The 14,809-nt window shown below is 42.1% G+C and overlaps 1 protein-coding gene across 2 annotated transcripts in view; it reads right to left on the reverse strand.

The window, feature by feature from the left end:
* The window catches only part of LOC147665142 (nicotinamide riboside kinase 1-like), a 265,258-nt gene that overhangs the window by 51,148 nt on the left and 199,301 nt on the right, over positions 1-14,809 (reverse strand). For both annotated transcript variants that reach the window (XM_086949734.1, XM_086949735.1), the window contains one exon: positions 12,340-12,446. In XM_086949734.1, the coding sequence (XP_086805860.1) occupies positions 12,340-12,446 (107 nt within the window). The remainder of the gene's footprint in view (positions 1-12,339; positions 12,447-14,809) is intronic.

Below are 14,809 nucleotides of genomic sequence, written 5' to 3' on the forward strand. Positions count from 1 at the left end.
AGGTGAAAAAACAACAAAGCCTTGTTAGCACGTGAAAGGCCTTTTAAAGACCAGTGAAGTACTCGGCGGCCGGCAGCTCAGAAACTGTGTGTGTGCCTGGAAGCTGTCTCAGCCCGGGCTGACACACGATGAGGGGGAGGGGGAGGGGGGGGGGGGGGAGGGATGCGATGAAAGCCATGCAGTGCCATCTAAAGGTGAGGAATCAGCAGTTACGTTTGAATCCACCAGAAAGAGTAAGTAGCTTGTTTTTTTTAGTAATGGAGGAAACGCATTCAATTTCCCCTCTCTCTCAATGGCTTCTCTTCTCTATGTGTAGTACATCCACATTACATGGACACAATCCTGCCTACTGTTAAAAAAAAGTCTGCAAGAAATTAAAACTACAATGACGTGTTTTTGTGGTATACCAACAACAAAAACACAGCGATGAGGATTTAATTTCTTGCACTACGTCACTGTGCTTGCATCTCTGCAAGAAATTAAAAATGAAATCTACATTGCCGTGTTTTTGTGGCATACCAGCAACAAAAACACAGCAATGTAGATTTATGTCTTACACTACGTCACTGCCCTTACATCTGTGCCGACTTTGGAGTTGGGGTTTGAGACTCGGCTTCGGCTCTAATGCAAATCACAATTTTCCCGTGCCTACCAAGAAAATATTGCCTGCATGTCTTTTACTGGTGCTCATCTAAAACGCCAATACCTTTGGGTAGAATTCAACAGTAAATAATAAAAGCAGATCATGTTAATTATGCTCTCCTGCCTGTTCCATGCTGCATGTAGTGAAGTAGCCTGACTCACTGTGCCGTGTCCCTCGAATTGGAAGCAGGCACAGCACAGTGACCCAGGCTCTTCAGAGGGGTGGAGCAGGCAGTGTGCTCCTGCAGTGGCGGTGAGTTGAGACCGTGACTGCAGGCCTCGTTAGCTGGCCTGTGCAAAATTTACTTCAACAGAACTAACATAGATAAAGGCTCAATGCTATTTTATTACCTTGCGGAAGGCTGGACAAACAGGAGGGTGCAGCAATTGGCAAACATGCAACTGTAAGTGATTGGTGAAGGGTGCACAGCTGGTGGTTGTATTGAATTTCAAAGACAAGTTGTAGTGGCTCGACTTCGAACGATTGGGTGCTCTCCCAGGTGGCGTCTCCGTCCGGTGACGCTTACATGATAATAATAAGTTGTGCACACATCAGTGTGGGCGCATCCCTGTATTGGAGGCACTCCTTTTGGGTCATTAAAGACTCCAAAATGTTAATGAATTCCTTTATTCATCAAGTTTCTATATTCATGATATTTGTGGCATATCAATTATAGATGGTTTCAATCTTATGACATATAGTTCTATTATGCCATTCAATTGAGACTCCAATGCATTTTGGGCTTCCCAGCCCTTTATCAAGGAGTTCTAAAACGAAGAAGATATAACAAGCAGTCAAGTTTATGTGAACAAAACTGTTGGTGAGGTTAAAAAAAGTGTGCAAGGTGCCCGTGCTCATAGTTTACAAAAAGCCGTGGTGTTCAAGGTTCGACAGTGTAGGTAAGGTGCATTAGTGACTAGTTAAGGAAAAGGATAAAGACAAGTGAAGGAAACGTAACGTTACCGACCATCGTGACCGGGTTATGGTTGGGGCTCTATACGACAAAAGTGAAGTGATAAGGTTGTGGCGTGAGCCGCGTACTTACAAAATGAATATGTGGCATGACGGATAAAGCCAGGAGGCTAAAAAATGAAAACACTACGTTAGTCATGGACTAACTGAATGTGACAAGCGGGAAATACAGTCGAAAAATGTGGAAGACTTACTTAGTTGCGCGAACGCGACTTCGTGTGGCAACGCCGGTTTTCGGCATCCAGATTCAAAGGTACGGAGATGAGCGTGATGAGGTATATAACGTCTATGCGTTGAGATTGGATGAGCCGAGGTGATAGGGAACTAAAACTAAATGACGGACTGGTGTGGGAGCCACATTAGGCAGGTTGGGGGCAGGTAGTGAAGTGTTAAAGTGATCAGTGAAACGGACCTATTGTAATGGATCATAAAAAATGATCCAAAACGGTGTTATCAATAAGAAGAGGGCATGCATGGACGTATTAAAGAGCAAAGTAAAGTCGCCACTCAAGGGTGGGTTGTAAAAGTACAGGTGAGCGAATGCGTAAAACATGAGAATATGAAAAAAGTAAAAAAAAAACACATGAAAGTACAGTTCCCGATAACAACTGAATTCGATGCGATCGTTCAATCCAAAAGGTTTCATCGATTGGAGCCTATAAATCCACTCCATTTCGCTTTGTAACAGGAATTTACGATTGTCTCTTCCTTCTGATGTGTGCACAACTTATTATCATCATGTAAGCGTCACCAGACGGAGACGCCACCTGGGAGAGCACCCAATCGTTCGAAGTCGAGCCACTACAACTGGTCTTTGAAATTCAATACAACCACCAGCTGTGCACCCTCCACCCATCACTTATTGTCATTACTTTCTTTCCGCCCATGAGAGGGTAGCACGCCCCTATTAGCACCACTATGCAATTTGATGAAATCAGTAAATCAACTGAAGCGAGAGCTAATATCCTCGCCTACAGCGATGAAGAACGCCAACGCATCTATTCGCTTATCGAAGAAGATATCAGTCAAACTTCCACAGGACGCACTAAAGAGCAATGCATTAAACAACTTTTATATTTGTCAAAACGCCATGTCAACCAAAAGCTCCATGCGAGCACACTACTTAAATACCATAGAGCCTTAAGAATTCCACGCGGACTACAGATAGCCTTAAAGCCCTCCCTTTGCAAAAATTCAAAAGCTTTTAAAGAGAAGTGGAATGGTATTCTCAATAAATGCAGTTTAGACCAAATTCTACTAATAGTCGGAGAACTATCCTGCATCTTCAAAGATTTGGATAAAGACATCAAAGAAATCGAAGGAGAATTAACTGATTTGCTAACGTCTGATGAGTTGTCTAAAACATTGGAAGTAATCAACTTACAACTAGACAAACATAGTAAAGAAATTAATTAAAGAAAGGTGAGAAAGTTCAGGAGGGATACCCTGGACTATAAAATGGACGAAGTCTACACTTGGGCTGATGTATACTCCCAAAGACGCAGAAATAAACTGTACAGTGCCCAAACAGATACTTCATCATCCGGGAGTGACTCGTCTAAACGCCCACCTAGAAAAACTACTATGCAGACCACAACTGTCTCTAGACCTAACCAACAGTTAAGCAATGAAGCCTCCACTTCAAAAGAAGGACAACAACCCACTCCTGTCCATTTTTTAGAATTGGGCCAGGACGAAACAGAAGACCCAGGAGGAGCAAAAAGAAAGGAAAGGGAAAGAGCCCTCCGAATACGCGAAGCACGGTAACGAAGAAAGACCCCAAACCCCAAAAAAACATCTAGTCATAAACATTTCAGATACCAACCTTTCATCATACCAAATGAACCGGTTGGAATAAGGGACGTCATTTATCCCTACTACACGAACCAACTTGCTAGAACTTGAAGTCAGCACGTTTAAATTCACAAGGAAACTAAAACTACGCCACTTCTTTGATAATGCGTTACCTCCTAGGACCGAAGAAAAATCAGATCAACTTAAGGGACTACGACCTTTCAGCAATTACCAAGCACCATGCAGCCACAAGTGCATAGACTTATTTGAAAACTTGGTCAAAAACGACCGGACCAAAATCAACTTCAAAAAGAAAACTCACAACAATATCACACAAAAAGATAGACATTCTAAAGAGCTTGGCCAACAATCCGTACATTAAATGCACTAAGGCTGACAAAGGCGGCGGCCTTGTGATCCTAAACACCGAGATGTACAATAGAAAGCTCAAAGAACACATCAATGATGATACCACTTATATGAGATTGGACTACAATCCCACACATCAATTTCAAGACACGCTCCAAGCCATAGTGACCAAGGCTTATGATGCCGGCATTATTGAGGATCGCACGAAAAATTACCTTTTACGAGATCTCCCTAAGAGTCCGTCCATACACATGACTCCTAAAATCCACAAATGCCTTGAAGATCCGCCATTCAGGCCTATCGTGTCCACCAAAGGGTCCTTGCATGAACCGGTGGGTAAATTTTTAGACAAGTACCTTCAGCCCTTAGTTACTAAGATGAAAAGTTACTTTAAGGACACCACCGAATTTTTGCTGAAACTATCTGAAACCAACATTAACGAACTAGAACCTCAAGTGTTATGCACTGCTGACGTCAGTTCCCTCTACACTTCTATCCCCCACGCAGGGGGTATTGAAGCCATAGAAAAAGCCATCCTCAACAGAGACATAGACCACCCCCCATGCAAGAGTTTCTTATGGAACTTATGTTATACACATTATATCACAGCTATTTTAAACATGACAACACTTGGTATCTCCAACTATCCGGAATGTCAATGGGTAATTGTGCGGCTCCCACCTACGCTAACATTTATATGAAAGAATTCGAAGAGACACATATTTATGGCAACAAGTATTTCAATGACAGGATTAAACTATACATCAGATATATCGAGTACTTATTTATTATCTGGAACGACTCCAAAGCTACCTTACAACAGGCATTGAGCGTACTAAATACCAAGGATGAAAGAATACAACTTACATGGCAAATGAGTGAAACCAATATTACTTTCCTGGATGTCACCATCAAGAAAACTACACAAGGATTCACTACAGACTTGTACCGTAAACCCACGGATCGTAATAACACTACACTATACTAGTTTCCACCAGGGATCTCTTAACACCTTCCGTACTCTCAAATGTTACGTTTGAAACGCATAGTGTCCGACGAGAACATATTCAAACAGAGAATCAAAGAGATGCGTGATCGATTCACAGAGAGAGGATACCCAAAACCTATTCTTGATGAAGCCGCAAAGCATGTTGAAGCAATTAGTAGGCAAGATGCTTTGAAAAAAAACATTATGCCGAAGGATCAACGTATGGTATTAGTGTTAAAATTTTCTACGTCAAGTGTTACCTTCAAGAAAATCATCCTCAAACATTGGCCCATTTTACAAATGGAACTCGACTTCAAAGACATTTTTAAATCACAACCTATATTTGCCTACACTCGTAGCAACAACATCAAGGAAATCTTGGCTAAAAGCACGGCAACCACAACTGAAAATAAAGGCACTCGTCCGTGCATGAATTGCAACAACTGCAACTGCGTTATCAAAGGTAACAACATCACTCACCCCATGAAAGGCAACGTCATCAAACTTAATGTCAATGCCACTTGCGACACATCAAACCTAATTTACGCCCTCAAATGCCCCTGCGGGAAAATTTACGTAGGGATGACTGAGAGAAAAATCAAAGTGCGTATTAATGAACATAAGTCGAACATCCGCACTAGGAATGAAAAATCCAATGTTGCTACACATTTTTCAGAATCCAAACATAATATCGCTCAACTGAAATTCATGGTTCTGGAAACCATCACAAAAACTGAAGGAAGAGACAATCGTAAATTCCTGTTACAACGCGAAATGGAGTGGATTTATCGGCTCCAATCGATGAAACCTTTTGGATTGAACGATCGCATCGAATTCAGTGGTTATCTGTAACTGTATTTTCATGTGTTTTTTTCACTCTCTCATATTCTCATGTTTTACGCATCCGCTCACCTGTACTTTTACAACCCACTCTTGAGTGGTGACTTTACTTTGCTCTTTAATACGTCCATGCATGCCCACTTCTTATTGATAACACGGTTTTGGATAATTTTTTACGATCCATTACAATAAGTCCGTTTCACTGATCACTTTAACACTTCACTACCTGTCCCCCCCACCTGCCTAATATGGCTCCCACACCAGTCAGTCATTTAGTTTTAGTTCCCTATCACCTCGGCTCATCCAATCACAACGCATAGGCGTTATATACCTCATCACGCTCCTCTCCGTACCTTTGAATCTGGATGCCGAAAACCGGCATTGCCACAGGAAGTCGCGTTCGCGCAACTAAGTAAGTCATCCACATTTTTCGACGGTATTTCCCGCTGGTCACATTCAGTTAGTCCATGAAGAACGTAGTGTTTTCATTTTTATAGCCTCCTGGCTTTATCCGTCGTGCCACATATTCATTTTGTAAGTACGCGGCTCACGCCACAACCATATCACTTCACTTTTGTCATATAGAGCCCCAACCACAACCCGGTCACGATGGTCGTTAACGTTACGTTTCCTTCACTTGTATTTATCCTTTTCCTTAACTAGTCACTAATGCACCTTACCTACACTGTCGAAACTTTAACACCACGGCTTTTTGTAAACTATGAGCACCTTGCACAATTTTTTAACCTCACCAACAGTTTTGTTCACATAAACCTGACTGCTTGTTATATCTTCTTCGTTTTAGAACTCCTTGATAAAGGGCTGGGAAGCCCGAAATGCATTGGAGTCTCAATTGAATGGCATAATAGAACTTAATATGTCATAAGATTGTAACTATCTATAATTGATATGCCACAAATATCATGAATATAGAAACTTGATGAATAAAGGAATTCATTAACACCCACTTTCAATATAACTCCAATACAGGGATGCGCCCACACTGATGTGTGCACAACTTATTATAAACATGCAACTGTACACATGGAGCAGCGGACTGAGCCCATATTAGTAATGGTGGCCTATATCAAACAAAAATGGAAATACAAGTGGGAGTATTTGGAGGGGGTTTTCGCAACTGTAACTTGTCAAGAGTATGCCTTTGCTCCAATTATCTCTTATCAACACTTTGGGGACCCTCCTGCGCCCAGAGAGTGTGTCCGTACTGAGACACTTTGATAGTCCAAACCGGTCAGACAGGAGGTCCTGTATTTTTTTTTTTTTTAAGGCATTTGACATGGCTGCCGCTACCGATTCAGATACTGTCAGCTCTAACATGATGATAAAATCCCTGTCCATAACATCTCACAAGTCATAGAAACTTAAGGAAAGGCTATCTGATGGAGGGGGGGGGGTGGTGGCTGAAACCCCCTTAGCCCTATGGACGTTGCACACCCCTTAACGACGAAGTGTTTATTTACATACCTTTGTAAACTGATTACACAGGTTTGTTTTCTGGTTCCAGTATCCCCTGGGACCCTACTCTGCCTATTACTTGCATTTGGATTTTACTGCCTTAGTGTGAGAATACGTTTTATGAATAGGAATATAAAGTATGGTTCCCAGAAGAAAAATGCCAGCCATGTGTTCAAAGAGCCTGCAAAGGCCTTGTCTTGACACTAAATAGGGTTATAAATAAAATAGTATGTATTAATTTGTAATGTGACTTTTCAATCTTTGTTCCCTTTAATTTTCAGTCATGCATCATTCAGGCAGCCTTAGAACACAATTAAAAATGCTTTCTATTTATTTTTGCTGTTCCAAGTATGCACAGATAAGTGCTGAAAATAGGCTTTCGGTGACTGAATATTTTTGTACCATCTGAATCAATATAAAGAGCTGGCAATGTTAATCGCAAGACTGGAGGTTTGGTGCAGGATAAGCACAATATTTATTTCCTCCACCCTCGATCCCTGGAGCCTGAATAATGCCATAAAAGCAATAGTTTAACTTCTATCTCAACCCTTATGGCAAGCCTCAATAACATGCAGAGTAATTTTAACTGTGTCTGGGAATGCACCCTGCATTCAGACAACTCACTCTTCATTCTCGCCCTTTTTCACACTCACCCTGCACTCACAGGGATCACAATGTACTAACACTGATCATCATGCACTCATACCACTCGCTCACCCTGCACTCACAGTGACCACACTGCACTTATGCCACTCACCATGAACTCAGACCGTTCTCCCTCAACTTACTTATGGTCACTTGAGCACACCACACACTCTGCACTCTGATCACAATGCTCTTGCACGGTTCACCTTGTACCTCACCCTGCAGTCACATGAGTTCACCCTGTACCGCACCCTGTAGTCACAGGCACACTACTCACCCTGCTCATGTGACACTTCACTCACCTGTCCCCCTCAGGTGTGCAATCAGTGTTAGGGCCAGCCCTGGCTGGGAGTCTTAGCCCCCCCCGAAAGTTCAGGTCTAGTAGCTTCCCATGTTGCTTCTCACGTCGGAAGTACGTTTCACTGCAAGGAATTTACAATCGTATCCTTCCTGAAGATTCCATTCTCTGGCAGGTAAGAGTGAAGAAGATTTTTGTAAACATTTTTAAAGCCTTCATCCCACTACTAGTAGGAACGTTGTGTGTTTCAAGGTGGAGCGGATTTGGCATTAATGCCATAGGTGCCGACTTTGGTTCTGGGCACCCGGTTCGAGTCCTGGTATCAGCTCAACATCATGTGATTTTGGGCAAAATAACTTTATTTACCAGTGACTTACGAAAAATGAATTTGACCTTGATTAAAGACGCTGTGCTTGTATGACATGTTCCAATCCCTAGAGCTGAGTCCACAAGCCTGATATAATAAATATTGTGAAGTATGCCTACCATCTGTCTCACTTCTTTCGTAGACCAAATAAAAAAAATTTATTGTGCAGCTATTTCTGAAGCTTTGGAAGGCAATATTCTTTATAAGCCAACTATGCCAACAAATTGACTCTTGATGCTGCTAGAGAATAAAGATGTATATATCCTCTTGAATCACTTATATCACATGTGCATGATGTAAGCGTCCCCTTGGCCTTTTTGGAAAACTGTGGCTGGCCTCCTACTGACATGGCAACACCTGGCCATACTCCACATAATCATGGAGTTTTCAACCGTGTCAGAAAGCATGTTTTGTGGCACCCCTTTTTCTGATCTCTTGTTTAGGGGTAAGGATGTAGCGCAACAGCCAGTGCGGATTACTGTAGAGCTGGGGAACCAGGTTCAATTCTTGGTGTCTGCTCAAAATCCGGTGATTCTGGGCAAATCACTTAATCTCCCTGTGCTTACAAAAAAGGAAAGTGTGCCTGTGTAATGTAAAAGATGCTCCTGTAAGCACTCTAATACCTTTGGGTCATGTTCGCACTATATAAAACTTAAATAAATATATTACAACATTTTGTGATCACTCCCATTTCCAGATTCTGCTCAAGACTGGAAGTGGAGCACAACCAAAGGATGGCAGAAGCGAAGATTCCATCCACACATTGACTGTCTCTGTGGAGAAAAACAGCCACACACCACACCTGTGTTTTGGGAGTGTTTTTGCTAATCTATCCTAAATTTTGTGTTTTATGTGAAAAATAAAGCACCTATGCAAATTTTTGTGCTAATTATTTCTTGGAGACTTTTAATTTGAACTTTAGAATAAGCACAAGCACTAAAAACACTTTAGTTTACTAAACACTCTTAATTTATTTAATATTATTTGCCCTATACGACCTGGGCTCAGCAGGAGGGAAGGGCCATCAATGATGCAAAGTACCAGCTTCCAGAACTTTTTTGTCAGGTGGTGGTGATAGTGGGGGGGCTCGACGTGTAAAAAGGTTTAGATGGGTGGCTCAGCCGACAAAAGTTTGAAGACCTCTGGCGTAGGGGTTAGTTCCTGCTGATTTCAGGCATGTAAAACTTCCAGTCTTATATATATTTGCAAGGCTTCCTCACCTTACCTACAAGCATCCCTGGCACTTAGGCAATATAGGGATGACAATTCACTTGTGTGGGAATTCTCCCTTAGAGCTTACCTTTTTACAGGCCTTTATAGTTATGATAAAGTGCTGCAGGAGCGACGCCATCAAGCAGATGAAATTCAGTCTCACTGGGCATATGACACTGAAGCCTTCGTGATGCTGTCAGGCTTCATGTTACTCATTCAATGAAAAATATCTGTTATGTTGAAGCCGCTCTTGAGCGTTTAAAAGACAGTGCACTGTCTTATTAGGCTGTGATGAGAACTACACACTATTCCCGCTACACCACATACTTTTTTTTTTTTTTTAACAGATTAACAAAGATCTGTAAATTAGAGTTTTAGGCTTCTCAGAGAAGTTTTTGCAAGTAGGTGACAAACGTAGTGCTTTGAATGACTACATTTTAGTGAGGTAGTGCAAGCTGTAAAACCTTTCATATTTTATAATACTGCATTTTATATGATTATATTTAGTTCATCGATTTTCGTGAGATGCAGTTGTTCTGAAGTACCGTCATCAAATAGCGCCACACTCTAGGAGGTTGCAGCGGATGTATAAATATAATGAAATTAATCACTTTTGTCAACTCTACTTGAAACCGTATGGAATGAGGTAAAGTGCAGTTTTCTTAGCGTATTTACAGCCCTTCCAGGTGATAGAGCGCTTACAGCACTCTAAATTGTATGGGTGCATTATACTCATGGTTTAAACGCACTTACATATAATTTGTCGTTTGTAGTGTTTCATGATTATTAAAATGCATTTATTCAAGTCACATAAGCCTTTGTAATGTAGTATACACATTTAAAAAGGATTTGTATGTATTAGAAAGTTTATTATTCCTGTATGTATAATGTGGAGGATGAAATCATATTTGTGCAATGTAACTGTGTGTAGTTTAAGTTGCTCGCATAGTAGGCCCAAACTCCAGGTGGTTTTGAGTTTGGTTTCTCTTTAGTTGCTTAAGAAATACTTAAATGAATCCTTTATGTATTCGAAGGCGTTATGTTCTCATCCTACTGCAGGTGCAGGAATTCGACCTCATTCTTAGATTCAGGAGATACCTGGAATGTCTTTGAAGACTGGAAGGCGAAAAGGGAGGACGCCTTTCGAGTCTGGCCTATCTGAGAACCAAGGCCACTGATGATGAGCTGAAAAAACTAAGGCTCCTGTGGATATCTTCAATTGTTGCAATGCAAAAGTTCATTATGTGACGTATTGTGGGTTGAATATTGTCTTTTTGTATGATGCGCAGGGACAGATTCGAGAGACTTCTGCTTTTTTGGAGAAGAAAGAGCATCTTAGAACGAGCTTCATAGCCTTAAGCTATCAGACCCATTTTGACGTGAGTACTTCTTAGGAAGTCAACACGTGCTGACACCTTTGGGGTATGATAAAAGGGAGATAGGCAGGACCCTCATTTAGGGAAGTGTAGGGAAAGATACCTTTCGTTTTTTTCTCAATGAAAAGAGAATTGGAGCTTCTATTCTGGGTTGCATTTTGATTTTGGAGTTCATCACATTATGCCTTTTGTGCCCGATGAATTATATATATGTACACTCTGCTATTTATTGATTGTTATGTACCTATATTCTATGATATTAAGGTGTGTTTATATTCAATCATTTTTGGCTTTAAAACAAATTCACCAAACTGAAGTCCAGAGTCTGTGGTCCTTTACAGTTGGCTCACTTGTAAGTATCATCTTGAATTATTTTGCGCTCCTCTACCACTTTTAGCAGGCAAATAAAAGATCATCGGCATTGAATTTAGTAAGGAAGGCAAGGATAAAAGTTTGTGTAATCTCTGGGAAAACAGAGCCTAAACAACCCTGTGCATTGGAGGTGGTGCTTGCTTATTTGTTATCCCAGGACAGGAAAAGACGCCTTTCCAGAAACATAGTCTCACAGTATTACTGTTCTGGTGAGAAACTGTCCCTTCCCTGTTGCTGAACCCTTCTTTTAAGAGTCTGGTCACGTTTTTTGTTTGCTTTGCTCTATCAGTGCATTTCACCTTGGTTCTTTCTGCCCCTCTATTTTTAAATTTCACCAGCCACCACTGCAACTTCTGTCTCCTGATGGTGATGAAGCTCTGTTACTTTACTCTGAACAAATGTTTTATGGAGTGCATGTCTATCCACACTGCATCTTCTGCAGAAACGGGAGTGGGGTTCTTGAAAATACACCAAACTGCACTGCCAAAAATGCAGAGTTTCACAGAACCGATTGAAGTGCAGCATTTTAGCCGCAGCCACCTTGCTGATGAACACGAAGCAAACAATGATTTGATCACTTTACTAGCAAATCAGACAACAGCTGAGTAAATAACTTTCTTAATTTAGGAACATTCACAGCAACAGGTAAATAAAATCAGCCAGTGCGCTGAATTTCAGTCCTATTGACACATATGCCAATACAATGAGAAGGCACAGATCTAAATCTGGGTTTGCTCTCAAACAAAAGTAAAATTACTGCTTTGAGTGGTGAAATACATATATAAACACATTTGATTTAGTTGAAATCCTGTCAACACAAGCAGCTATGAAATATGCCTGGGAAAGGCATTCTTGTGCCTAAAGAGGACTCACATCAAACTTTAGCTCTGACCATCAATTCTAACTTTGCAATATACACTCTAGCTTCAATATAAATTATTTGAAAGGCGGCGATTCCAGCACTTTATTGCTCGGTCCAACTATTACCTAGATCCTTTGTAATGTCTTCCATTTCTCGCGTGTTCTTAAGGTACATGGGCCACACATGTCCATCAAAATATCCTGGTGGATCTGGAGGCACATAGACTCTGGTACTAGAAAAAAAAAAGCATAGTTTTAAAAATAATCTTTAATGCTTTTAAATAGTACTTCATCATGGTTGTAGTTACAGCAAGTTATCATAAGCACCATGATGCATACTTAAGCGTAATAATTCATATATAGCGCAGTGAAACACGTTTTTTACTATCAGTTGTTATGAGTGAGGTAAAGACCATAACTCAGTGACATTTTTTTACAGTGCACATTGAATCTCACATCCATTATAAAAGCATATTTTAGGGGGGTCCAACATTTTTTCTCAAATTGCAATAAACTATTCAGATCCACAGGACATGCAACTCAAAATAGGTTAAAAACGTCATGAACATTAGCTAAGGAAGTCAAAAGTTACGAGAGGAAAGGCACGCCAAAATAAAACTAGACAAGGATTTTCCAGTACGGGATTCATGCCCATTGATACTGGAAAATATGTTGAGTTGTTCAATGACCAACTGGCATGCAAATTAGTTCTCGCAATTTACAAACCATGGTACATCAGTGTAGACAACCCAAAAAAAAAAAAAGGTTATTTGTTCACAGAGGCCCCCCTCCATTAGGGCGGAGGAGCACCACCCTCCTTGCAACCGCCCTAAAATAAAACCGGTTTTAATCCCCCTGGACCCACCCCCAGGCACAGGCTCCCATTCTGCCTATGAGCTCGAGTTGTCCTGAAGCTGCTACCATGCAGTGCCAGGATTGGCCGAAGTGCAGTCTGGGAGCTTGTTCGCAGAAGAAGGAAGAGTGGAATGCTTTCGGCGGCATTCAGGTAAGTAAATGTTTTTTACTTTATTTTCAATATTGTTTGTCCCTGAACCCTTTCCCCTACTCACCTTCCTCCTCTGGCCAGCCTCGCCACTTTGGCAGGGGTCGGGCCATAACTGTTTGTTCATCGAATTTGCAGATCCTCTAAAGAGCAGTAGGTCACAGAGACAGACTACGCACATTTCCACCATCCTCATGCACACAAAGGTATCAGTGATCTCCAGATCGCCCTGTTAGCCACACCCAGGTAGTGGCAGATAAGCAGGTACTTCTAGGTTTTGAAGTATAGGGCAAAATAGGGGGAAGTATAGGGCAAGACAGGGGGAGTGGGGAAAAGGGTATAGGGATAGTAGTTTTGTTTGATTGTTTTAATATTCACACCCTGCCAACAGCACACAAGATGACACCCGCTCAACGCACACCTGCATGGTGCCATTCCCTTCCCCTGATGATGCTCTGCGACTTCCATGGCGTATGAAGTACAGCAGTGGGTAAGACCCAGATCAGTACGGTTTGTTAGTTGGAATGTAAACTGGATACAATTAAGAGGGGGGCGGTTCTTGGAATGGCCTGTATATAAGAGCCAGACATCCTGCTCCTACAAGAGACACACCTTATAGACAACAACTGTCCCTTCTTGGCACGCATCAAGTTTGCAAAGGTGTATCACTCAGGATTTCACAGAGGCTCCAGAAGGGTTGCCATACTGTTAAGGGGTCACATCCCATTTCAACATCAGACATGACAAATGGGGCAGTTTGTGGCAATCTCGGGCAAACTGTGGGGTAAACCACTCTCTATACTCAATGGCTACGCTCCTTCCCTCTTGTAAGAGGCTTTTCTACATACCATCAGGGCCATTCTCCTTGAATTCCCAGAGGGATCTTGGGTTTTGGTGGGCGGGGGAGACCTGAATGGAGTAGTCGATCCGGGACTAAAGCGGTCATTTGTGGCCTCTGGGCCTCGTTCATCACTCACTGGGATGGCTCATTTTATACCCAGACTTGGGTTTTTAGATGCCTGGTGGTTTCGCCACTCCACTGTGGAGGGATACACATTTTATTCAGGGGAGCACTGCTCTTTTTCACGTCTGAATGATGTTTCACTCCCCTGGTCATGCAGGCACATGGTCCAGAAGGCACGAATACTGGTGCACTGTCTGTCGGAGTGCCGGTGGAGCTGCACTTGGTGCTCGGGGAGCAGGATGGCTCACCCCAGTGGGGATTGATTCACTGCAACCTAGTCATTGGGGAATTTGAGCCACAATGTTGGCACAGTAGAGACCCCTGGGATCCTCCGGGAGGCGGGGAAAGCCACATGTTGTGGCTTTATTAACAGTTAACACACTGCCAAATGACAAAAGAGGGAGGGGGCAGTGGAGGACCAGGAGACCTGAGTCCTCGAATTGGAGTTGTGATACCTGGTGATTTTACACTCTGCAATTCTTCGAGACTCGATTCATCCCGGGTCCGTTCTACGACAGACTCAGATGGAGAAGGCCCGAGCGACATGAATGGTGACCCAGAGTAGAATATATCAATGGAGTGATACATTGAGCAATACCCTACACTGGCTGTGCTCTGCCTCCTATTCT

This window comes from Lissotriton vulgaris, unplaced genomic scaffold (genome assembly GCF_964263255.1).
Source record: "Lissotriton vulgaris unplaced genomic scaffold, aLisVul1.2 SCAFFOLD_1042, whole genome shotgun sequence".
NCBI classification, from domain to species: domain Eukaryota; kingdom Metazoa; phylum Chordata; class Amphibia; order Caudata; family Salamandridae; genus Lissotriton; species Lissotriton vulgaris.